The following is a 26,927-nucleotide window of genomic DNA, read 5'->3' as shown; positions in this document are numbered from 1 at the left end:
TCCTTTCCTATAATTATAAAATAGGAAAAATGTTTCTGAGATTGGGGTCCATTATATTTAACCTTGTGTAGCCATTTATGAAGACAGGGACAGCTCTGACCATTATGTAAATCACCATAAGATGGCAGGTAAAGTGGTTCTTGAAGTCAAATACTATAGAAACATCATTATATGTAGGAGATCAGAAACTGAAAAAAATAGATCTTACCCTTGTCTTATTTCTTTTATGAAAATACTATGGGATCAACATTCAGTATGGCTTAAGCAAGCAGGAAAGGCTCGTACCCACTTAAACCATGAAGAACATTGTCCAGCTGAGCATAGTCAGCAGCACTTCATTAGGTAGTGCCACTCAGTAGGAGCGAAGTTGGGAAAGAGCCAGCACTTGTACAAGCACATCCATATTTAGAGCTGGTGCCCATATAAATGAGTGACTAGATAGGTCAGCCTTTTCTGTTGTCCTATCTTTGGCTGCCTACCTATATGGGTGCTGGCACTGAATAATGGCCAATACCCACATAACTTTCAGGTCATAGTCTGATGGCCGCTATCCATCCCACCCTCAGCCCCGTTCTGATTTGCTTTCCCATCTCTATGATCCAGTCCTCTCCGATCCTTTTCTATTTCCCTCAGTCCCCCTCACTTGTGTTAGACGCCTTGTTACAGAATCGCAGCTCTTAAGTGTGCTTAAGCGCTCGCATGGCCACCTAACTTTTAGTTGTGCCTAGAGCTGGCTTATTTATTGGGTGCCTCCAAAATAGGTGCCGCTCAGCGTGGTTCACTAAACAGCACCCAATTTTACTTGAATTGCGCTGAATAGTGCCTCTTTCGGCACCTAACTTTTGGGTGCTTCTTATAAAATTTGCCCCTTAATGCCATCATCTGAATATTGAACAGTAAATATTTAGTAAAGCTGGCAAAATATGAACCCTTGAGCCAGGTATACTGGTTGTAGAGTTTTGAACTCTTCTGTCAAATCCACTATTGCTTTTGTCTTTAATTAGCCTTATGTCATGTACCTTTAAATAGGAGTGACACCTACAGATGTGTATGGAAAGGTATTGTATAAAATACAAAATTTGCTAGTACTGTACTTGTACTTAAATTTCTCTAGAGTTGCTTGTTAGTCTTTTAAAATGGATTGCAAAAGAAGGAAATAATGATATGTTTATATAACCCATTTTATTGTAGACTAAAATTGAATCAGAACGATTAATAACATCAGTGGGCAAGAAGGTTCCCCAAGAGACAGGAATAAAGGTGAAAAATAATTCCAGTGGGCTATCTCTGGCCCACAGTAGAGATTTTAAACAGTTGCTACAGGAGATTACAGGTGAAACACCACGCCGATTGACTGAAATGAATGTTAAGGAATTTGCTGGTTTTCAAATAGGACTCTTAAATAAGGTAAGCAGGTACTTGAGCTGTGCATATATGGGTCTTAAGCTTGTGGCTGACAATTTATTGTCATTTTTTTCTGCCTATAGTTTTAGCCTCTTTGGTGCAGCTTAGAATTAGCAAATTGATTTAGTGATGTAACTAATATAAACTTTAAACATGTATATATAATGGGTCTTAATTTAGAAGCACTAATCCGATTTTAGTCATACATAAATTGGCATTAGATGTTTGTATTGCTTCCTGATTTTACAAAGCTGGGATTTACATGGCTAATACTCTAAAACATGCATATGTTAAGGGGGCATGATCTGGACTTGTTTTGGACAGGACTAGGGCAGGCCTAAAAAGTAAAGGTATATTCCCTATTCTTGTTGTATTTTATAAAAGGCTCAATGTCTGCAGAACCTATTCTAAACTACTAGTTTAATTTAAGATGTCCCAACCTAGACAGTTCAATTGCACTCTAAAATCCACTTCAGAAGCATTCAGAAGCATTTGGCCATACAATAATTTTTCTGAGTTATTCAAAAGTAGCTACACAGTAAATAAAAAGAGACCCAGGGTATTTTGTAATTGCAGTTCAGCAAACTCTCTGCATCCTTCTGCCCTTCTAGCTCTATGAAGGGCAGATTCAGGCATCCCGAAGGCTTGTGTAAACAGAACTGAAGACAAAAAAATTGCCTTAAAGTGCAGTCTGTTCTTTCAGTGCCTGTTAGAGCTTAGTTTATCATTAACACATTTAAATATTTTAAGGGTCATTTATCACATATTGGGGGGGGGGGAGTCCTCACTGTATTGAACAGTTGAACTAATTGATACTTTAACGGTGTGCTTCATTTAAAATTAGGATCTGAAACCACAGTCCTATAGGAATGCTTATGATATTCCACGTCAAAATCTTTTAGATCAGTTAACTAGAATGAGATCCAATTTGCTGAAAACACACAAACTGATCCTTGGACAAGATGAAGGTAAATAAACAGTTCTTTCTCTTTTCTCAACTGTGATCTAATTTTGTTGTAGTGGTAATTTTTGTAAATATTTACGGTAATCATTTTTCTTGAAGAGAGCAAAACTTCCAAAAATAGTAAGAAAGTTGTAAAATGTGATGCAGCAATGCAAATCCTCCAGAGGATTTGTAGGAGTGTAATGCCTGGCAAGCAACATTTTCCCGATGTAGTTTTATTCTGCTGCTGAGAGGCAATGGCATTGTAGAAGATAGGGAAACCAAGGACAAACAGAGGGAAACGGGAATGTTTCTTATGAAGTTATCTGGGTCTGAAATGGCACACATGTTACTACCTGACTGATGACTATCTTTAGGGGAGTTCTCTGATGGCCTATTACAGAAGAAATAATTAATTTCCCCAAAAAATTTAACTTGGACCAACTTTGTAAATTAACAGCAGAATGCAGATGATCGTGTAATTCCTAAGCTCAGCTTTCACCGCTTGGGTGGGCTAATGATATTGTGGAAGTAGTGCCTGCCATTGTTCATTTATGATAATAAGCTGCAAGTGAACCAGGTTCCAGAGGGAGTCCTGGTCTCTGGTGTAAAACCAAGGGCTGTCACTGCAGTGACTGCGCTAGGGAAGGTATTAAGATTGGAGAAGCACTCTTAAGTAGGTATGACTGAAGGCTTTTGGCACTGTTGCCCAATAGAAGCTGATTCTAATGTACATGGAAGTCCAAAGAGGCAGGATAAAACTACTAGACAGAAATGCCCCCTACACAAACTGAGCCACATAACCTCATCTCCTCTCCTTCACCCACCCCACCCCCACCCATGGGATGGAAGCTGCATCAATTATAAATTATTGTTTTATATTCTAGTCACCTTTCACACATGAGTCATGCTCTGAATTGTACAACATTTTATATTCTCAATAAATACATTTCCAGTGCAATGTGGATTATCTCCCAATGGCTGCTTGACATCTCCTAGAATGTCTCACCTATCTACTGGAAAATATATTATCAAAGTATATAAGTGATAAATAGTAATAGTACTAGTTCATAGGACCCCCTGAGGAAGACTTGTCTATCCGAAACATGGACCATATTGGGTCCGCATCACTGTTTATGTGGATGAGTTTGTACCCTACAAGTGTTTTTAATGAAATAAATATCTGCATCAAAAACATCCATTTCACAGCCTCACATATGGGTGATGTCACAGCTGATGATGCCGAGCAGCCCTTGTCAAATTAGCCCTTGTCAGATTAACCTTTAGAAAGGCTTCTGAGCAGGCATAATAGGTTCACGTCCAAAGGAGTCTTTTCGAACGTTCCAATCTTGTCAGTTATTTTTCAACCGCCACACCGGTCAGAAGCTTATATATCCTTGTTATCATATTTCTTCTTTCTTTCAATTATGGAGAAAAAAAACAGGTTTCAAACACTGTTGTTACTGCTCGGCGAAGATGTCGGTTACCGACTTACATGAAACCTGCTTAAAATGTTTGGGCTCTAGCCACAAACCTTTTAAATGTTCCCTTTGTGCCAGTCTCACTCAACTGTCACATAAGCTGAGGAAGCAGAAGCTTAAGCTTTTACTACATGAAGCTTCTTATGCCCATATCAGCGGCATTTCTAATGTTCAGCCTGCTCCACTTTTGGCATATTTACTTCCGACTGAAATTAAACTGGCATTAGTGGCTGTAAAGCTCCCTCATGCCAAAACTGCTGTATCTCCAGTTTCAACGCCTGGTTACCTGCCCCTTAAAAAGGCAAGACTTGAGTCACATGAAAGTGCCTCCTCTACAATTTCCTTGGTACCAGTTGTTGTTGATACTTCTTCACTTCAACATCGTAAATCCTCTAATAGTACTCAGCACTCATGCACCCTCACGTCATTTGACGTTGATGCATCAACATCGATCACCATCAACCTCAATGTTGGCATACAGAGCAGGAACATTGATACTGATATTATGAGGTTTTCCATCATAAATCTTTGGCGCTGTCTCAGTACCAGCACTATAGCCCTCATCGACACCAAAATATTTCTACCTCCCATTACTGATGATCTTTGCCTGCTCCCTCCTCTGCCTCAATGTTGAGTCACTATGATTCTCCACCAAAGCTTTAAGTACCATCTCAGAACTCAGCACATGCTGAGAAGTGTCCATGTTCTACTCCTGCTTCTATGTCTTTAGCGCCTCTGCCTTCACTGATCTCTTCAGCTCAGGATGCCCACCTTTCTCCTCACTCCCTACACTTAATGTGAAACCGCTCCACAACATCCTCTCATTCCTACTAAGGTTCTGACACCTCCACAACCTCATCCTGTCTTTATTGAACTATGGAGACAATTTTTAACGTCTATGGCTTACAACCAACCTCTCCTTTGCCATTTATACAATCTTCAAGTTCCTAATCCACCGGTCTCCTACTCAGCCACCGTCTGGCACAACTTCTACTTCAGCTCCCCCTACCTCTCAGCAGGGCACTCCTTTGTCTGAACGCCCTTCATCTGGGATTTCTTCAGATCCATCTTCACCAATACCTAAGAATTTGGATCCTCCTGAGGATGTTTCCTATCCCATTTTCCTTCAAAACATGGCTAAAAATCTTTCTTTGGCTATGTCAGATAAACCTGACCCCATGACAAGTATTTGAAAGCCTCAAATATCTCGAATTTCCTTCAGCAGTTGAAAACTAGGACAATACCAGGTGGACTAAAGTCTATGGCCCACAAATATCAAAGAAGAGACAAGTTAATTTAATCATGCATTTTTAATGAGAATAACTAATGGGCAAACTGGATGGACTGATCAAGTCTTCTATGTACAGTCATGTGAAAAAATTAGGACACTCCATGAAATATTCAGTTCTTTCTTATGAAATGTTCACATATTGATGTCAAATCTTTTTTTTATATTTATCTCTGGAAAAGAAAGTGATGTAATTACAGGTAAACAACAAAACTTTTCCTTGATTTACTCATGAAACAAAAGATATCCACAAAAATGTGTATTCTAACTCTTCCTTTCCTTTTCTCTGAATAATCCTGGACAACCTGTTTCTAACGAAATGTTCACATATTGATGTCAAATCTTTTTTTTATATTTATCTCTGGAAAAGAAAGTGATGTAATTACAGGTAAACAACAAAACTTTTCCTTGATTTACTCATGAAACAAAAGATATCCACAAAAATGTGTATTCTAACTCTTCCTTTCCTTTTCTCTGAATAATCCTGGACAACCTGTTTCTAACGAACTATGTCCAACTGGTTAGCTGATTGCATTTCTTAATGCTATTATACTTCTAGCATGTCTCCTTTTAGAATTACAGCTCATAAGTTAAGAGCTATATCTGCATCTCTTGCCTATTTGCATTGTGTTCCTCTTCTTGATAAATGTAGAGCACCTACCGTACTTGGAGCTTGCTGCAAACTTTCATACAGCATTATTGACCACTATGTTAATAAACGCACCTTCTGTTTAACAGCTTCAACCTGCCTCCTCCATTGCAACCCTTAGCTTGGGAATCTCCATATGTGTGACTGTTGTCTATCCTGCTTGTCCATGGAGAAAGCTAATATTGCATACCTGTAACAGGTGTTCTCCATGGACAGCAGGATACAACAGCCACACAATCCCGCCCTACCCATCCCTTGGTTGAAGTTAACATGTGCAAAGCTACAGGAATGGAAATTTAACTGACAAGATTGGAACGTTCCAATAGACTCCTTTAGGCAGGAACCTATTACACATGTTCAGAAGCCTTTCTAAAGGTTAATCTGAACTATTTGACAAGAGCCACTTGGCACCGTCAGCTGTGACGTCACCCTTATGTGTAGCTGTTGTATCCTGCTGTCCACAGAGAACACCTTTTACAGGTGTGCAACATTAACTTTTTTTGGTTTCTCTATTTACTGTGGAATAGTTGGGTTTCTCTGTTTTGTTGTCTAAAATTGTCATTCAAACAGAACCTACAGCTATGCAGCCTTTGTGATATAAAGGAGTGGATTGCTAGTTGAGCATCTAATCGTAATCATTAATCTAGGAAGTTATAGAGTGTTATTCATACTATCCATTGTATGATTTCAGAAGTTTGAGATTCCTGATGCAGTCAGTAGTGTTAAAACATGGCCTGTGTTGAGTCCTTTTACAACTTTGAGACTGTCTGATCTAATCCAGTAAAGGATGTTTATACCAGCCAGGTCTGCTCTCCTATTCATTTGTCAGTCCTACTGTATTCATTTGTGTGTTGTGGGATTCTGTTCTTCTTTGATGTACTTTTTAACTGAACTAACTATACATGTGTGACCAGTTTTTGAGCACAATGCTTTCTTCATCAACAAATTCCAAATTTGTGGCTCTCAAGGATTTACAATATTTAGATTGTAAGCTCTAACGAGCAGGGATTGTCTCTTTCATATTTAATGTACAGTACTGCATACATCTTGCAGCGCTATAGAAATGAAGATTAGTAGTAATATAAAAATGCCTATTTGCTGTGCCTCTTCAGAATAATGTCAAAATACCACTAAAATCTGTTCTGTTACAGATTGTCTCCACAGCATCCCTGTTGCACAGATGGGTAATTATCAAGAATACCTGAAGATGATGCCTTCTCCCCTTCGAGAGATTGACCCAGACCAGCCCAAAAGACTTCATACTTTTGGTAATCCTTTCAAACAGGACAAAAAGGTAGGAAGAAATCCCTTCCATTGTATTGATTTCATAAAAGATTATGCAGCTGGAAACTAGCACATAAACTTTCTAAGATTTAGTTGGTACCAAAAGGAGTTGGGAGAAAGAATGAGTAGAGAGAGAGATTTTGCAGTTAGTAGCATTTTAAGATGTTTAGCTTCTAATGAGATTTCTTTTTATTCCTGTTTTAAGGGTATGATGATTGATGAAGCTGATGAATTTGTAGTTGGACCTCAAAATAAAGTTAAACGGCCAGGAGAACCCAACATACCAACATCTCTAAAGAGAAGACGAAGTATGTCGCCACTGTTAAGGAGGCCACAGTCTCCACCAATAATAACCAATCATGTCGCAGGGAAAGGACCACCGCTGCCATCAGCATCTCCAGCTCACTCTAACCTTATTAAACCAATTCCTGTACATAAAGGTATGCATTGGGTAATGGATAAACTAGTGTGCATGTCTAGGCAGATACTGTAGCATATACACCAAAAGACTTAGATGTTAAGTGTACTACAATGGCATGCAGAAGGTTGCCAGTTCAAATACTGGGTCAACAGAAGCCAAAACAGTGCATTGAAATAGCTAGCTCTTAATCTGATCAAGTTTAGAAAAAAGTAGCTTGCTATGCAGTAGATGCTATACACTGTTCTCTAAAACACTTGGGTTTGAATCTTGAGCCCTGTTTGACTCCTGGTCTAGTCAAAGGAATCAAACAAGATCAGCAGCATTGCATAGCCCTTGAGAGGAAGATAATCTCAGCTATTTGTTCAAGTGGAATAACTCTTGCCTAGAACTATGCACACGGAGAGACTCTTAATTTCTACTTTTTTTTTGCCAAGGACAGTTATTGCAATGGCTGTGCTAGAGAAGATTGTAGAAACATGGCAACTATCTTAAATGAAGGATCTTGATATCAGATGTGTGTCAATGGATTTTTTGTTGTATTTACATTGGGGGGGTTATCATGTATACCATTGGCAGTGCACAATAAAAGTTGGGTTCTGGCTCTAGCAACTAAACTTGTGCATTAATCAATTTCAAAATGTTAAAAAGCCCCCTATACTTGCCTCCTTTCAACCCTTGGATCCTTCCCAGCCTCCCATTCTATTTACCCCAGTCACTTGGGACTCAAGGAAGGCATGCTCCCTAGTTGCTCCTGCTCTACCAAGCTCATCCTAAAAATATAAATCTCGGTGCAAAAGAAATTCAGTTGGTATTTGTCAGAAACATAAAAACATGATGGCAGATAAAGGCCAAATGGCCTATCTAGTCTGCCCATCCACAGTAACCATTATCTCTTTCTCTCTCTGAGAGATCCCATATGCCAATCCCACACCTTCTTGAATTAAGATACAGTCTCTGTGTCCACCACCTCTACCGGGAGACTGTTCCATGCATCTACCATCCTTTCTGTAAAAAAGAATTTCTTTAGATTACCCCTCTTAACTTCATCCTATGTCCTCTCATTGCAAAGTTTCCTTTCAAACAAAAGAGACTCGACTCATGCGCATTTACATTACACAGGTATTTAAACATCTCTATATCTCCCCTCTCCTGCCTTTCCTCCAAAGTATACAGATTGAGATCTGTCCCCATATGCCTTATGATGAAGATCATATACCATTTTAGTAGCCTTCCTCTGGACCGACTCCATCCTTTTTATATCTTTTTGAAGGTGCGGTCTCAAGAATTGTACACAATATTCTAAATGAGGTCTCACCAAAGTCTTATACAGGGGCATCAATACCTCCTTTTCCCTACTGGCCATACCTCAGATAAACACTTCCACTGTCAGTACTCTTACTGTCCATCCCCCCCTTTATCCTCTTGCTCCCAAAATGTCTTGAATCTTATTCCACTTTCTGGACTGATGACTCCTCTGAAAATTTTTTCACTAGCCTGTGGACCTTTGCTCTCCTAATTCTCTCCCTCCCTCACTCCCCTGCTACATTGCATAGCTCCTAGTAGTGAACATGGTAGATAACAGAGGACAGAATGAACACAAATGGGAAATAACCCCAAAATTCAAATTTTGTATCTAAATAGGTTTAAAATAGCTTTAAAAGCTAACATTTTCAGTTAAAGATGTCTGTTTTTAGATGTTTATAAATACTCTATATACCTTATGAAATGCCTACTGTCTGATATTGTTAATTTGGCATCTTTTTTTAATCTGAGGAAAGAGATGTTACCAGTGGTGTACCTCAAGATTTTGTTCTTGGGCCTGTTCTTTTTAATATTTTTGTGAATGATATTGTTGAAGGGCTGTCAGGTAATATTTGCTGATGATACCAAAATCTGCAGATGATACCAATATTTGTGGATGATACCAAAATCTGCAAGAGTGGACACCCCGGATGGTGTGAATAACATGAAGAAAGACCTGGTGAAAATTGAAAAATGGTCTGAAATTTGGTAGCTAAGATTTAATATTAAGAAATGAAAGGTCATGCATTTGGGCTGCAAAAACCCGACGGAATGATACAGTTTAGGGTGTGAAGAACTTATGTGCACTATAGAAGAACGGGTCTAGGTGTGATTGTATGTGATGATCTTAAAGTTAATAGAGGCTGAAAAGGTGACGGCAAAAACTAAAAGAAATCTAGGGTGCATAGGGAGAGGTATGGCCAGTAGGAAAAAGAAGGTATTGATGCCCTTGGATAAGACTCTGGTAAGACTTTATTTAGAATATTGTACCTAAAAAAGATATAAAAAGGATGGAGTCAGTCCAGAGGAAGTTTACTAAAATGGTGCTTGGTCTTTGTCATAAGGTGTAGGGGGACTGACTTAAAGATCTCAATATGTATACTTTGGAGGAAAGGCAGGAGAGGGGAGATATGATATGATAGAGACATTTAAATACCTACATGGTGTAAATGCGCATGAGTCGAGTCTCTTTCATTTGAAAGGAAGCTCTGGAATGAGAGGAGGGCATAGATGAAGTTAAGAGGTGATAGGCTCAGGAGTAATCTAAGGAGATACATTTTACAGAAATGGTGGTAGATTCGTGGAATAGTCTCCTGGAAGAGGTGGTGGAGATGGAGACTGTGTCTGAATTCAAGAGAACGTGGGAAAGGCACATGGGATCTCTTAGAGATAAATAAATAATGGTTACTACAGATGGGCAGGCTGGATGGGCCATTTGGCCTTTATATCTCAAACTGTGTGCTGAGGCACACTAGTGTGCTTCCTGAGATTCTAAGTGTACCATGGCACACTGAGGAGGAAGAGAGGTGTCTGCCAGCTGACTTCCCTACATGGTACAGCGCCAGGGCTGCCCGTTTCGCCAAAATCATGCATATTCCCCCCTTCTCTCTAGTGTCCTCCGGCATTCCCCCTGGCCTCCTGGTCTCCCCTTTAAAGCTAATTACAGCAGCCTGCAGAGGATCACCGGTAGGTAATTTTATTTTCAATATAGTGATTGAAATGTGTCAGTTTTGAAAATTTATATCTGCTGTGTATATTGTGTGTATATGAAAAACGAATGGAAAAAGTTGCATTACAATATGTAAAGGGGATGGGATTTGGGGCAGAGCTTGAGTGAGCCTAGTGAGGTCTGTGATTGGGGTACTCAGTTGATATTTGTTAGACTTAGGGGGTACTTAACTTGAAGTAGTTGAGAAACACTCCTGTAGGCAATCAGCTGTCTCAGGGCCCATCTGGAGGCCTTTGTACGTGCGCGAACATCGATGTGATGATGTCACACATATATATGATGTCATCATGGCGACGTCCATGCACTTCTGGGTGCCTCAAGCCGTGGCCCCTACCTTTAGTGTGCCCCGGCTCAAGAAAATTTGAGAGACACTGCTATAAATAAACAACCTCTAGTTACACACCCATTGGTTTCCAGGTTCATGAAGGCTTACTTTATTCCAGACTTCCAATTAAGCCTCCTCCAGTTTCTTGAGGCCTCAATGTTGTACTCTCCACTTTGATGAAATCTCCATTTGACCCACTTGTGACTTCATCTCTTAAGCACCTCACTTGGAAAGATGCTTTCTTAATCTGTATCACTTCTGCATGCCAAGTTAGTGAACTTCTTCTACACGCTAAGTTAGTGAACTTCAAGCACTTGTCTCAGATCCACCCTATACAACAGGGGTGCCCAACATGTCGATCGCGATCGACCAGTAGCTCAGGAAGGCAACGCGAGTCGATCGGGGAGCCCATCCCGGGCTCCGTGATAGACTCGTGTTGCCGTCCTGATCTACCGGGCCGATCAGCCTTCCTCTCCAGTGTTCTCTCTAGGGCCTTTTAGCTGGGCGGTCTGCCCAGCTGTCATCTGCTGCTGCCGCCGCTGCTGAACATTAAAAAAAACCAACGGTTTGGAGATTTCAGCCCGTAGCGAACTTATGCTCCGTGGCTGTAACGTGTGCGTGCCGGCTTCCCTTCTCTTCCCTCCGAAACCGGAAGTTATGTCCGGGGGGGGGGAGAAGGGAAGCCGGCACGCACATGTTGAGAGCCCTGAAGCAAGCGTTCGCTATGGGCTAAGGCGGGAGACAGGTTAGTGAAGCATTTCCTCTTCTTGCTGCCGGGTCCTGCCTACTTTCTGTTTCCGCGAAGGCAGGACCCGGCAGCATTTCCCCCCAACAGCTCGATCATGATGCTGGTCGGCCGAAGCAGGGAGAGGTTGGGGCGGCGGCGGCTTTCGGGCCTGTTATTGGTGGCGGTTTGGGTCCTGGTCCCCGATGGCAGTGGCTTGGGGGAGGGCAGGGAGAAAGAAAGAAAAAGGGCAGGCAGGGAGACAGAAGGAAAGAAGAGAAACAGAAAAAAAAGAAAGGGAGGCAGAGAGAAAGAATGGGCAGGGAGAGAGGAAGGAAAAGTTGGGGGAGGGAACGAGGTCTGGAGGAGAGGAAGCATACAGGCTAAAAGAAGGGAAGAAAGATTGGATGCACAGTCAGAAGAAAAAAGTGCAACCAGAGACTCATGAAATCACCAGACAAGGTAGGAAAAATGATTTTATTTTAAATTTAGTGATCAAAATGTGCCTGAATTTATATCTGCTGTCTATATTTTACACTAAGGTCCCCTTTTACTAAACCGCAATAGAGGTTTTTAGCGCAGGGAGCCTATGAGTGTCGAGAGCAGCGCTGGGCATTCAGCGCAGCTCCCTGCGCTAAAAACTGCTATCGTGGTTTAGTAAAAAGGGAGGGGGGTATATTTGTCTATTTTTGTATGGTTGTTACTGAGATGATAGTGCATAGAGTCATCTGCTTTGACCTCTTTGAAAAACCCTGGAATAGGAATGATAATTAACATTTTCTATGCGTACAGTGTGCATTGTGGTTTTTTTTTAATTTTATTGTTGGTAGATCATTTTGACTTGGTCATTTTAAAAGTAGCTCGCAAGCCCAAAAAGTGTGGGCACCCCTGCTATACAACATTCGTATCATGATAGAGTTGTCCTTCGCACTCATCCTAAATTCCTACAAAAAGTAGTCTAGGAATTTCATCTCAACCAGACAAGAGTTCTGTCTGGCTTCTTCCCAAGACCACATTCCCATCCTGGTGAAGCTGCATTCCACACATTGGACTGTAAATATAAATTGGACCAAACCTCATAGTACACTTTTGAACTGTCTGTACTGGGGTTCTGTGGATGATGTCATCCATCTGTGAGAATATCTGCCTGCTGTCCCTGGATAATAACTATGCTATATGGTACTAGATTGGCTTGGGTAAGTAATTGAAGTGCTAAGAAAACATTTTTTTATTTTAATTCCAGATGCCAATATCCTTGGTCAAGATGGTAATGGCGAGAAAAAGGCAGAAAACTGTCATCCCTTAGAAAAGCAAGCAGATTGCTGTTCCACCCACTCAGACTCTGAAGCTCATATTACAGTAACTGATGAGGATGTACTACCAAATGATTTAGATTCTCTTTCTGAGGAAGTGAACTGTGGTGCTGAGGATGGACTACATCACAAACCTCTTAGCAATGCTCTTGGAAGGGGACCCTTGGAAAACTATGATGTGCCTATGGATGACCAAGAATTGGTAGGAGAGTCCACCTCTGGCGTGGCAGTGCCAAACTCATTGAAAGCAACACTTAGCTTGGTAGAAGGAACCAATGCAGATATTAAAATTAAAGTGATGAAGGAAGTTCGCAAGCCTGGAAGGAGTAAGTATAAAAATTATTTAATGAGTTCTAAATTAACATAGTTGAAGTTTTCATAATTTTCTCAACTATGTCAACCTTTTATGCAGCCATGTAGAGCAAAGCAGCTGTTTATTGATGTCCAAGTATCTGTTACCTAGTGGTAAGCCTGGGACAACCCTTGCCATTGGGCAGCATTTAAACAGGAGTATCACTGTGGAGTGGTGAGTAAGAGGATGTGGGGAGGGAGAAAAAGGCAAAAGTGGGGGAAAACTGAGAGGAGAGCAAGGGCTGGGGAAAAATCTTGAAAGATGGAAAGCTGAGCAAAGAAAACCAAGTTGAAAAATACATGATCTAAGTAGTATTTCTTTTTTTCATTTCCAAACAAAAAGGCAAGGTAGGAGTCTTTCCAACCAGTAATAAAGTCTTTATTAGAAACAGTGGTCTCAACAAAGATTCCAGTTTTGGCGTTTAAAGAATGCCTTCTTCAGGGGACACTATGAAACATATAACGTACACTTTCCCCTCCCTATTCGCGGTTTTGACATTCACGGTTTCGATTATTTGCAATTTCCCCCCCCCCCAGACCTCCCCCCTGAGAATCACTCGTTGGCAGCCTGCATCGAAAAAAAACAGCCCTGGGACTTGGATCGGGGTGAGGAGGGGGGCGATCGGAGGAGGAAGAGGCAATCGGAGGTGAGCATGGACTTTACCTGGTGGTCTAGGGTGACGCGGGGCAGGAGTGATCTTCCTACACTCCTGCCCCGTGGAGAGCCATGCTGTGAGTTCCTGTGGTCTCACGAGATTACAATGGGAGTTCCTGTTGTAGTCTCGTGAGACAATGGGAACTCACAGTACAGCTCTGCATAGGGAAGGAGTGTAGAAAGATTGCTCCTGCCCCGCGTCACCGCTAGATCACCAGGTAAGATCCGGGGGTGGGTCAGAGCCGGCCCAAAAGTTATTTGCAAATTTTCCCTATTCATGGACCAGCTCTGCCCCTATCCCCCGCGAATAGGGAGGGAGAAGTGTACAAAGTGCATAAAATTAGTAACATAAAACATAGAATATATGTATATGCAAGGTAAAATCAACATAGAAATCAAACACATCATTTATAAAGAATACTAAAGAGACGTAAAAAAACAATCAAAATCAGATGCATAAAAAGACAAATACATAATAAACAAAATGGCTAAAACCCAAGTAAAATGACATCCAACATAAATTAAACTAAAACTATGGAAGACAGACGGCCTGGATTCTGTATAGGACGCCCGGGTGGGGCTATAGGAGCCTGGGTTAATCAGGCCTTAGGCTTAGTGGGGATGGGCAAACCCGATAAGCCTAAGACCTGATTGGTCCAGGCTTTAGGAGCCTGGGCCAATCAGGCCTTAGGCTTAGCGGGGATGGGTCAGAAAGGGGAGGGCCCGCCTCATTTCGATGAGGCGGGCCAGACGGACAGTAGCAAGACCCGGCCGGCCAATGATTAGAGGTTAAGGGGGGTGGGCACCCTCCTGCCGGCGAATGGGGGTGTCGGGGAGCATCCTTTGGCAGGAGGGGTTGGGTAACCTCCTGCCAGCAATCGGGGGCGTCAGGGGGCATCCTCCAGCAGGAGGGGTTTGGGCACCCTCCTGCCAGCGATCGGGGGCAGGGGGCAGTGGCTGCAGCCGCAATACTTATCACAGCAGAGAGATCCCTTGCTGCAATAAGTGTAGCAGCCACGTCTACTTACAACGTAGGCCAGCATCTCTCGCTCTACTAGGGAGACACGTAGGGCAGCTAAGGTTCGCCTAAGGCTCTTAGGCAAGCTTAGGTGGTCTTGTGGGCTTCCCTAGGTTCCTGGAAGCACCTTCAATATAGGTGGCCTGCCTAGGGAGCATTGTTGTAAGATTTGAAAATGAATAAAGATTTAAAAAAAAAAAAAAAAAAAACCAAAAACGTGCGTCCTAATTGGGTGATTAGACAGGTGTAGGATGCCGAAAGCTGCCTAAAATCAGGACACACTTTGCAAAATCCAGGCCCTAATGTCTGATTCAATAATTTTTCTAAATTAAAACAAAACATATGAAGGATAACCCTTTGGTCTAGAATGGCCCACCTATCTACTGGAAAAGAGTTTACCAGGGGAAGTACATAATCTTTTTAGTGTTTGTTGAAGTTGTCTACCTCGTTTTATATTTTACTAGTTTTTTAGCCCGTTACATTAACGGGTGCTCTTTCTTTCTTTATGTCTGTCTTTCTTTCTCTCTCCCTGCCCCGTCTGTCTTTCTTTCTGTCTCTCTCCCTGCCCCGTCTGTCATTTTTGCTTTCCATCTCTCCCCCCTGTCCAGCAGCACCCCTTTCCTGCTCCTCCTGTCCAGCAGTAGCTCTTCTCCCTTCCTTTTACCTCCCCCTGTCCAGCAGCATCCCTTCCCTGCTCCCCCTGTCCAGCAGTAGCTCTTCTCCCTTCCTTTTACCTCCCCCCTGTCCAGCAGCACCCCTTCCCTGCTCCCCCTGTCCAGCAGTAGCCCTTCTCCCTTCCTTTAATCTTCCCCCCTGTCCAGTAGTACCCCTTCTCCCTTCCCTGCTCCCCCTGCCAGCATCCGCTAGCCCGGGCAGCCTCGGGGCTTTTGCTAGGCCGGCCCACCTCGCATTATCGAAGTGGGCTGGCCTAGCAAATGCCCCATGGCTGTTTAATGAAACCGCAGCTGCTGCCGCTGGTGGTCCGGGGTGAGAAGAAGAAGCATCCCAGCAGCGTAGTCAGAAGGCAGGAAGTTAGCTGGTGTCGGAGATCAGGGCAGGAAATCAGCTGAGGCAGGCACTGCGCATGCATGGAACATGGAGTTTGAAGTGCGCATGCATGCTAAGGGTTTTATTGTAGCGGATATATTTTAACATTTTATGTTTATAATAAACCTGGGCGCATCCTGCTCATCAACTCCACCTTTGGCTGCATTTTTGTTTGTGGCTTCTCCTTTTTAAAGTGGAATATTGTGGTTCTTTGTTCGTTGTGTCTACACACTATTTAGAAACAGTGCTGGCTTCATGCCATGATAACAAATCAGATTTAAACTTCTCATACCCACCTTTTTGCTTTGCCTACTAATCTTCCCCTCTGACTTGCTTCTTTCCTACACATCATCACAATCCCTAAGGTCTTCACAGAGCAATCTACCTCCTCCATCTAAGATAAGTGGACCCATCATTAAATAAAATTACCCGGAACTTGAAGGCCCTTTGGGCTGGATTCTACAAATAGCATTGGTATCGGTGGCCCCCTAAAAACGGCCACCAATCACATGTCAGTCATGCACCGGCGCCGTTTGTAGAATGCAGAAACCAATTATCATGTTTGGGAGCATATGTTGCCATGTGCATTCCCAGTATTGTATGGGAGGTGGGGAGTGTTGGTTTACTAGGAAATTTTAATTGGGTTTTGCTACTAATGTAGATCTAGTTGGAATAGAGAAAGTCTGTCCATCTTGAAACATGAAGGAAAACTTCAGTGATCAGTTCTGCTGTGTTAAGTAATATTCTTTAATTTTTATACAGATTATGAAAAGATTTTCACTCTGTTAGAGGAAGTAGAAGGACCTATAGAAATACAGAAAACCTTCATTGAATTCACTATCAAAGAAGCAGCAAGGTCTGTATAGAGAAAAAGAAAATATTTGATTTTAACTCTCAACTGTGACAGCATTTTATAATCTTGAAAAATAAACTATTTTAGTTGGATTGCATAGCCCGATTCCTATTACGTTCAATAGTGCAGAAGATGACAACCTTGAATAGGCAACACTTTATTTTAATGCTTCAATATCTATGAGAATGTCTGAATGTGGTCAACTGAGTGTTTAATACCATTAAAAACTGAGTGTAAAGCAAGATTTGGAATGGCTAAATGTAAAAGTAATTAACTCTCGGACCAGATCATAGGTTCCTTTTTGCTTAAATCATTGAGGCATTCAGATTTTAAGCTCTTTCTTTAAATGGACATATTTTACTTCAGAGGTTGGAAGCATTGTATTATCCCAGGACAAGCAGGCAGGTATTCTCACTAGTGGGTGATGTCATCCGACAGAGCCCCGATACGGACATCTTGCAAGCATGTCTTGCTTGAAGAAACTCAGAAGTTTCGAGATGCCCGCACCGCGCATGCGCCAGTGCCTTCCCGCCCGATGCTCCGGGCGTGTCTCCTCAGTTCTTTTTCTTCCGCGGAGCTGAGAAGTCTATCTTCAATTTGCGCCCATTGAATATCTTTTTTGCCTTCTTTTTGCTGCGGGTTGAGTTCTTTTGGCTCTCCTGTGCATTTGTTTCTTTCTTTGATTTCTTTAAAAAAAAAAAAAAATTTTTACTTCCGACACCGGGTCGGCCGCGTGGCTGAGGCCCCGCGCCTTCGACCTTGCGGCGGAGCTTTTCCGGCCTATGTCCCGGCCGATTACCGGTTTCAAAAAGTGTAGCAAGTGCCAGCGCGCGATTTCGCTCACGGACCCTCATCGACGCTGCTTACAGTGTCTGGGACCGGATCACTTTCCGAAATCGTGCCAGCCTTGCTCCACTCTAACGGCGAGAGCGTTTAAGCGCCGCTGTCTGCTCTGGGAGTCCATGTTCAAGATGGAAGCTTCGTCAGATCCTGCAGCTTCGACATCGACATCGACGGGGGCTTCGACTCCTTCAGCGAAGCCCGCTGCCTCCCCAGCTGCTTCGGGCCTCCTGAAACCGGCATCATTCACCCCGGTTTCGGCCCAGGCTTCGGCGCCGGTGCCTTCCTCCGTTTCCTCGGAGCAGGTATCGACTCCTACAGTTCCACCAGTGGTGCTCAAGGTGCCGAAAGCTGGCAAGCAGAAGCACACTGCACCTAAGGAGCGCGGAGACCGTGCGGAAGGGCCCCCTTTTGGTGCGGATCCCTCCATATTGGCTTCGCTGCGATCCATTCTGGAGGCTCAGTTCGTTGAGCTCATGCAAACCATGGGGCCTCGTCTGATCGCCACCATCCAGGGTGACCTCCCAGCTTCGGCTTCGAGGGGCGGACCGCCCCCTCCTCCTCCTCCTCGCCGCACGACCTCGTTGCTCGGAGAGGAGGAGCGGCGTGTGGTGTCCGGGTCCTCGAGGAGGTCCTCCGAGAGTGCTATGCCTCCTTTGGAAACGATTCCCTCGAGGAGGGCTTCTCTTAGTGATATGCCTCCTTTGGAGCCCATTCCCTCGAGGAAACCCTCGTTTAGTGACCTGCCTCCCTTGGAACCAATTACTCCGCCCCATGATTCAGTGTGGCGCCCACCTTCGGGGCCATCCAGTCCGGGGCATAGCAGGAAGAAGGACGAGTTCTTCTGAACTCCCTATCAAGCCTGGGCGACGTCCAGAGAAGCACCGACTCTTCCACCTTTGCGATCGAAGGCATCGAGTCCGATCTGCTCCTTGGAAGCGTCTGACCCTGTCTCGCACAGAAGGACTCGATCCCCTTCCAGGCATCGAGAGGGGCATCGGTCCAGGCATTCTTCGAAGCATTCCTCTCGACACTCAACCGTCTCGCCTCAGAAGAAATTGCCTCAGTTGGGGTATGCGGCTTCGACTGGGTCTCCTCCTCCGGGCCCGGAGTTCGAGGACCCCGAAGTTTTCTACTCGTCCTGTTGCTCGCAGGCCTCTTTGGAGCCTGAGGCTTCGTCTTCTTCTAGTCCGTCTCGCGGACTGGCGACGGCGGACCAACTGTCCTTTTCATCGTTCCTCAGACAGATGGCGGATGACTTGGACATTACTCTAGATGCGGGGTCTCGATATTCTAAAGAGTATCTCGATACCATGCACTTGCCTCGGCCTCCGGCGGAGTCCTTGCGGCTTCCCCTGCATAAGCTCCTCGACCAGACCTTCATGCGCTGCTTCGAGTCTCCTTACTCTATCCCTGCGGTCCCTGGCAAATTGGATTCGCGGTACCGCACGGTACATCATAAAGGCTTCGAGGGTCCTCAGCTTTCGCACCAGTCCCTCCTGGTCGAATCCTCGCTCAAGCGGTCTCACCCTGGCCAGGTCTACGCTTCCGTTCCTCCGGGCCGCGAGGGCAGAACCATGGATAAGTTTGGGCGACGCATCTATCAGAATTCGATGATGGCGTCTAGAGTCCTGAATTACAACTTCCACTTTGCAACCTACTTGGAATTTTTTCTGCCTGTTCTTCGAAAGTTCACTCCATACATCGAGTCCCAGGCTAGGTTTGAGTTTGAGGAAGTGGTTGCTTCGTTGTCCCAACTCCGACTTCAGTTGATGCAATCTGCCTATGATGCGTTCGAGCTCTCTGCCCGAGCGGCGGCTTGCTCGGTGGCGATGCGCCGGTTGGCCTGGTTGCGGACCATTGATATGGACCCGAATCTTCAGGACCGCCTGGCGAACGTCCCGTGTGCTGGGGCGGATCTTTTTGACGAATCCATCGAGACTGTCACGAAGAAGTTGTCTGACCACGAAAAGTCCTTCCAATCTATCCTTCGACCGAAGCCCAAGCCTCAGCAGTCTCGACCTTCTCGTCCACCGTTGATTTATCAGAGGCGTTATCAGCCGAGGCAAACTCCTCCTGCGAGAAAACCGGCGAAGCGTCAGCCTCCCCAGAAGGGTCAGCCTAAGTCTCAGTCGCCTGCTGTCCCTAAGACCACCCAGCCTTTTTGACTGTCTCGTCGAGGGCATAACCAACCTCGTTCTGCCTCCCCCTGTTTTTCCCATCGGAGGACGCCTCCATCATTTTTATCATCACTGGGAGGCCATAACAACCGACCTCTGGGTCCTTTCTATCATCAGGGAGGGATACTCTCTTCATTTCCATCGGGTCCCTCCGGACCATCCTCCAAGAGAGTATCCTTCCAACTTGACTCAGACCGCCCTTCTTCTTCAGGAGGCTCAGGCTTTGCTCCGGCTTCGTGCCGTGGAGCCGGTTCCAACGGACCAACTGAACCAGGGATTTTACTCCCGGTACTTCCTTGTCCCGAAGAAGACGGGCGACCTGCGACCCATTCTGGACCTCAGGGTCCTCAACAAATTCCTTGTCAAAGAGAGGTTTCGCATGCTGACACTTGCTTCTCTCTACCCCCTCCTCGAGCAGAACGACTGGCTATGCTCTCTGGATCTCAAGGAGGCCTATACTCATATCCCAATTCATCCGGCCTCTCGCAAGTTCCTCAGATTTCGGGTGGGACATCTCCATCTGCAGTACCGAGTGCTTCCATTCGGCCTGTCTTCGTCTCCCAGAGTCTTCACGAAGTGTCTGGTGGTGGTGGCCGCAGCACTCAGGAACCAGGGTCTTCAGGTATTCCCCTACCTCGACGACTGGCTGATCAAGGCTCCCTCGGCCTCGGGGGTTCTCTCGGCGACCCTGTCCACGATTCTGTTTCTGCAGAGTTTGGGATTCGAGATCAACTTCCCCAAGTCTCATCTACAGCCGACCCAGTCTCTGCCCTTCATCGGGGCTGTCCTGGATACCATTCGTCTCAGAGCATTCCTTCCTTCTCAGCGCATGGATGCTCTTCTTCATCTCTGCCAGTCTGTGTCTTCTCGCCAGACCATCTCAGCGAGACACATGATGGTCCTCTTGGGCCTCATGGCCTCTACAGTTCATGTGACGCCGTTTGCCAGACTCTACCTCAGGATTCCTCAGTGGACCCTGGCATCTCAGTGGACTCAGGTGTCGGATCCGTTGTCTCGACACATCACAGTCACTCCTGCCCTTCGGCAATCTCTACTCTGGTGGATGACCTCTTCGAATCTATCCAGAGGTTTGCTGTTTCATTCTCCTCCCCACCAGAAGGTTCTCACAACCGATTCCTCGACCTATGCCTGGGGAGCACATCTGGATGGGCTCCGCACTCAGGGATTCTGGACCTGTGCGGACCGACTCCACCAAATCAATCTTCTGGAACTCAGAGCCATCTTCAATGCTCTTCAAACTTTTCAACATCTGCTGCACGACATGGTCGTCCTCATTCGCACCGACAATCAGGTCGCCATGTATTATGTGAACAAGCAAGGGGGCACGGGCTCGGCCTCCCTCTACCAGGAAGCTCTCAGAGTCTGGGATTGGGCGGTTCGCCACAACTCCTTCCTCAAAGCTGTCTACATTCAGGGGAAGGACAATGTCTTGGCGGACAAGCTGAGTCGGCTTCTCCAGCCTCACGAATGGACCCTTCATTCCAGGCCCCTTCATCAGATCTTTGCTCAGTGGGGAATGCCTCAGATAGATCTCTTTGCGGCTCCCCACAACTTCAAACTGCCACTTTTTTGCTCCAGGATCTACACTCCTCATCGTCTCGAGGCAGATGCCTTTCTACTGGATTGGAGGAATCGCTTCCTGTATGCGTTCCCCCCTTTTCCTCTCATTCAAAAGACTCTGGTCAAGTTGAGATCGGACCATGCCACCATGATTCTGATTGCTCCTCGGTGGCCCAGACAACCTTGGTTCTCCCTTCTACTTCAACTCAGCAGCAGGGAGCCGGTCCTTCTTCCAGTGTTTCCTTCACTGCTTACTCAACATCAGGGTTCACTGCTTCATCCCAACCTGCAGTCTCTCTACCTGACAGCTTGGTTCCTCTCAACGTAACCCCTCACCAGTTTTCCCAGGCGGTGAGGGAGGTCTTGGAAGCTTCTAGGAAGCCTGCTACTTGTCAATGCTACTCCCAGAAGTCGTCTAGATTTTCTTCTTGGTGTGTTTCCAATTCTAAGGAGCCTCAACGAGCCTCTCTTTCTTCTGTATTGGACTATCTTCTACACTTGTCTCAGTCTGGTCTCAAGTCAACATCTATACGAGTCCACCTGAGTGCTATTGCGGCTTTCCATCAGCCTCTACATGGGAAACCTCTCTCTTCTCATCCTGTGGTTTCCAGATTTATGAAAGGACTTTTTCATGTTAATCCTCCTCTCAAACCGCCTCCAGTGGTTTGGGATCTAAATGTTGTCCTTTCTCAGCTTATGAAACCTCCTTTTGAGCCTCTGAGCAAGGCTCCCCGAAAGTTTCTCACTTGGAAAGTGGTGTTTCTGGTGGCCCTCACATCTGCTCGCAGGGTCAGTGAGCTTCAGGCCTTGGTGGCGGACCCGCCTTTCACAGTTTTTCATCATGACAAGGTGGTCCTCCGCACTCATCCGAAATTCCTACCTAAGGTGGTCTCTGAATTTCATCTCAACCAATCCATCGTGCTTCCAGTGTTTTTTCCAAAGCCTCATTCTCATCCTGGAGAATCTGCTCTGCACACTCTGGACTGTAAACGTGCTTTGGCTTTCTACTTGGATCGCACCAAACCACACAGAACTGCTCCTCAACTTTTCGTCTCCTTTGATCCAAACAAGTTGGGACGACCTGTATCGAAGCGTACCATCTCCAATTGGATGGCGGCTTGTATCTCTTTCTGCTATGCCCAGGCTGGATTACCCCTTCCCTGTAAGGTCACGGCCCATAGGGTCAGAGCAATGGCAGCCTCTGTAGCCTTCCTCAGATCAACACCGATTGAGGAAATTTGTAAGGCTGCCACTTGGTCCTCGGTTCATACATTCACCTCTCATTATTGTCTGGATACTTTCTCCAGAAGGGATGGACAGTTTGGCCAAACTGTGTTACAAAATTTGTTCTCCTAAGTTGCCAACTCTCCCTCCATCCCATTGAGGTTAGCTTGGAGGTCACCCACTAGTGAGAATACCTGCCTGCTTGTCCTGGGATAAAGCAATGTTACTTACCGTAACAGTTGTTATCCAGGGACAGCAGGCAGCTATTCTCACGTCCCACCCACCTCCCCTGGGTTGGCTTCTCTGCTAGCTACCTGAACTGAGGAGACACGCCCGGAGCATCGGGCGGGAAGGCACTGGCGCATGCGCGGTGCGGGCATCTCGAAACTTCTGAGTTTCTTCAAGCAAGACATGCTTGCAAGATGTCCGTATCGGGGCTCTGTCGGATGACATCACCCACTAGTGAGAATAGCTGCCTGCTGTCCCTGGATAACAACTGTTACGGTAAGTAACATTGCTGTATGTGTAGTTGTTGAAAATTCTTTAGCAAATCTAGCCATTATATCATTAATATTAAATATTTGTTGCTTGATATATTTTTTCAGATTTAAAAAAAGAGTCTTAATACAACACTTAGAGAGAATGCTATCAGAATTGGAATCTAATAGTCTACCAAACAGAGTTAATCATATCAACAGCAGGTAGTGGTGCCATCAGCAAGAGAAACGTGGACCAAGGGATGCGTTTGCTCTGTCACTGAAGAATGGAAGAAGGATGTGGCTGCCACTGTCACCATCTTGGCAGTCCAAACTATTGAAGAGTCTAAAAAGAAGCAGAGGAGCACAAACATTTACCAACATGGATCCGCAGAAGCTGAGCTGAGACCTTCAGGATTTGCTTTGAACTATGTGGCTTTTCCTGTGTGGAGGGTGCTGTTCGGTCAACAGGCTGACGACAGTAACCATTGTGGCCCCTCCTACAGGTGATGAGAGTTTACTCATTTGAACAGTCAGTATAGACCTTTCCATGCCATAGATGGCATGAGGTATTTGAAATAAGGAAAAATGAAAATGCTGACACATGCTCAGGGTGCCTTCGAATGGAAAATAATCCTGTACAATTAATAACAGGTGGTGGCCATCTCTTTTGCATGCTGCCACTAATGTACATACACCAGAGGTAGCATTCCCAAGAACTGCTAGCCATGACACAGAGTCAGTCTGTGTAGGTTGTATCAGAAGTTAGTCTGCTATTCTGTGTTAAAGAAATCTAAAGACAGCCCTGTGACTGTTTCCTCCCGATAAGTCACTAAAACAATCTACCTCAGACTTTCTTCTGTTTTGTCTGCAGACATTAAGACAGTGCACCTGAGACTTCCCAGGTCCCCGACTTCAGTTCTCTTTCATCCTGTGAGGAGGATGGAGATTCTTCAGGTGGACTTCCACTCGCTGTGCTCTGGAAGCACTAAAGAGGAAGCATTTTATAAAATGTGTATTTACATTTAATGTTAATACAAAAAGAGATTATTTTAAACAGTATTGTTTCAAGACCAGTAATTTGTAATATTTTAACTGTATAAAGAAATTTTTTTGAACATGTACATATATATACATATACATATATACATATATATCTATAAAATAAACCATTTATTAATTTTTAACAAGTGCATAATCTTAATGAAGAGTCTGGCAGTAAATATTTTTACATATAAAAAAGCTATATTAAGAAAATATCTTTTTGTCCTAAAAACTAATCTTGAAACTTCTTCCCTAATCTCAGAAAACAAAACAACAAATTTCTGCTAAATTTAACATTTCAACTTTCTAATTCCTAATGCTTTTCTATATTATGCTGTATTTTAAGGCTGAAGTCACAATAAACCAAGAACAAACCACTAAAGATAAGGTTAAGTGATGCTTGCAGCCACATTCACTATGATCCACTACCTTTACTATGTAAGTTGATAAATATGAAGTAGTCTTTGTCTTTATTTTATATAGAATCATGCAACCAATGACTCCACAAATTTGCTTCAGTTCATACTGATTTATATGCTCAAAGTTGAAATCAGTTAATACTCATATAGTCCAAATGACAGCTGCACAAAGCTATTTACATCAAACCTTATGCCAAAATCTGGCTTTTTGTTAGAGCATGCTGTAACATTTGGGGGTTATTTCACATCAAGGCACGTAATAACAAAAAAGGAACAAGTAGGGAAAGCATGTGGGGCAATGAAAGATTAGGTTTATTACCTCTGCTAATCTTCCTTGTAAATCTCTGGAGGCTGAACTCGAGGCTTCTTGTATGACGATAGCTTCTGCTGCAGGGCTAAAACTTGATCCCTCCCCTTTAGGCTACCTGCCCGGGAGTTTCCTGTCATGCTCAGTTAGTAGAAAAAACAGGTAGATCTATGACACCAGGAAAGAGAGGGCGCGGGAACTCCTGCTACCAGTCAATTCTGCTCAAGAAATTATTACACTAAAAACTATGGCTAAAAAAGGCCAACAGTAATCAAACACATAATGTAAACATTATAAAACTGCAAAACATAGGAAATTTATGGAACATAGAGCCTGAAGATCAGAAGGGGCACCCCATCCCCCCGAGAAACCCCACCAACCCTTAAAACTTACAAAGGGGAATACATATGTAATTCTTAGTGAGACTAGTCAAAGACAGAAATGCAGCTTACCAGTAACTGAAGAGGCGACTTGTGAATCGGACAAAACAGGTGGGTGGGAGTTCAGCCTCCAGAGGAGATTTACAAGAAGGAAGATTAGCAGAGATAAGAAACATAATCTTTCATTCTTGTACAATCCCTCTAGAGGCTGAACTTGAGGGACGTATCAAAGCAGTCCCAAATCTCAGGGGGGGCCTGATGAGCCCGCTGCAAGAACAGAAGTGCCAAAAGTCATATCACCCTTAGCCGCCACATCAAGCCGGTAAAACCTGGAAAAGGTATGAAGGGAAGCCCACGTGGCTGCCTGACAAATCTCAGGTGAGACCGCATGAGATTCAGCCCATGAGGAAGCCGTTCCTTTGATAGAGTGAGCCTTCACCCCAAGGGGAGGCTTCTTCCCCACCGTCACATAGGCCATGGAAATGGCCGCAAGTATCCAACGCGAAATGGTAGCCTTGGAAGCAGGTCAACCCCGATGTGCGAGGCCTGCCAGGACGAACAGATGGTCCGACAGACGGAAGTCAGTGGCCTCTAGGTATCTCAAAATGAGACGCTGTACATCCAGAGACTGCAAAACATGGTCCTGAGACTTGGAACCCGAAAAAACAAAGGCTGGCAAACGAACTGCTTGGTTGACGTTGAAAGTAGAAACCACTTTCGGAAGAAAAGAAGGCACAGTTATTAAAATCACCACAGACTCCGTGATGCAAAGAAAAGGATCTCTGCACGACAAAGCCTGAAGCTCTGACACTTGCTGTGCTGATGTGACCACCACCAGGAAGACGGTCATAATGGTAAGATCTTTCAGAGAGATCTCATCCAAGGGTTCATAGGGCAGACGAGTCAGGGAGTGTAGGATCAAATTCAGGTTCCACGACAGACAAGGCAGTCGCAAGGGAGGCCTCAGTCTCCTGGCCCCCCTCAAGAACCAGACAACATTCTGGTGAGAAGCCAGAGAACTTTTGAACAAAAATGGACCTACACAGGAGAGTCCCGCAATCTGAACACATAAAGAAGAGACTGCCAGACCCTTCCTGAGGCCAGCCTGCAGGAAGTCCAGAACATGAGCCACCGACAGTACCAAATGGTCCACTTGTACCCCCGCACACCAAGCCTGAAAACACCTCCAGGCTTTCGCGTAGGCCGATACAGTCGATTTCCACTTGCTCTTCAGGAGCATGGCGATAACCGCAGAGGAACAATCCCTGGCCGTCAAGGCTGCCCACTCAAGTGTCAGGCTGTAAGACCAAAGCGGTCCGGATCTTGAAGTGCAATTGGCCCCTGCGTGAGCAACCTCTCTGATGGCAAGGAAGACACAGACCCCTCTCCGAGGACAACCTCACAAGGTCTGTGTACCAAGGTCTCCTGGGCCAGTCCAGAGCCACAAAGATCATCAGACCCCTGTGAGAGGACACCCAGCACAGCACTCGCCCTATCATAGGCCACCGGAGAAAGACGTACAGAAGTTCCCTTTCGGGCCAAGGTTGTTGAACCAGAGTGTCGAGTCCCTCACTGCCAACTTCCCGTCTTCGGCTGAAAAATCTGTAGGCCTTCCTGTTCTGAGAAGACGCCATCAGATTGAAGGTAGGACGACCCCAGCGGCGCACTATGGTCTCGAACGCCAGCCCG

At 44.8% G+C, this 26,927-nt stretch overlaps 1 protein-coding gene across 5 annotated transcripts in view; it reads left to right on the top strand.

Moving 5' to 3' along the window:
• Positions 1–24,341, top strand: part of LOC117361154 (integrator complex subunit 6-like) — a 166,634-nt gene extending 142,293 nt beyond the window's left edge. For 2 of the 5 annotated variants that reach the window (XM_033946108.1, XM_033946109.1), the window contains exons 11-17: positions 1,192–1,407; positions 2,249–2,372; positions 6,917–7,059; positions 7,255–7,489; positions 12,794–13,189; positions 16,697–16,790; positions 23,218–24,341. In XM_033946108.1, coding sequence (XP_033801999.1) covers positions 1,192–1,407; positions 2,249–2,372; positions 6,917–7,059; positions 7,255–7,489; positions 12,794–13,189; positions 16,697–16,790; positions 23,218–23,317 — 1,308 coding nt within the window. In that variant the 3' untranslated portion in view covers positions 23,318–24,341. The remainder of the gene's footprint in view (positions 1–1,191; positions 1,408–2,248; positions 2,373–6,916; positions 7,060–7,254; positions 7,490–12,793; positions 13,190–16,696; positions 16,791–23,217) is intronic. The other 3 variants (XR_004539596.1, XM_033946107.1, XM_033946110.1) reach the window with 3 other exon arrangements.
• The last annotated feature ends 2,586 nt before the right edge of the window (positions 24,342–26,927 follow it).

This window comes from Geotrypetes seraphini, chromosome 5, assembly GCF_902459505.1.
Source record: "Geotrypetes seraphini chromosome 5, aGeoSer1.1, whole genome shotgun sequence".
Classification (NCBI taxonomy): domain Eukaryota; kingdom Metazoa; phylum Chordata; class Amphibia; order Gymnophiona; family Dermophiidae; genus Geotrypetes; species Geotrypetes seraphini.
The sequence above is the reverse complement of the archived record's forward strand: the minus strand, read 5'-3'. Positions and strand labels throughout refer to the sequence as shown.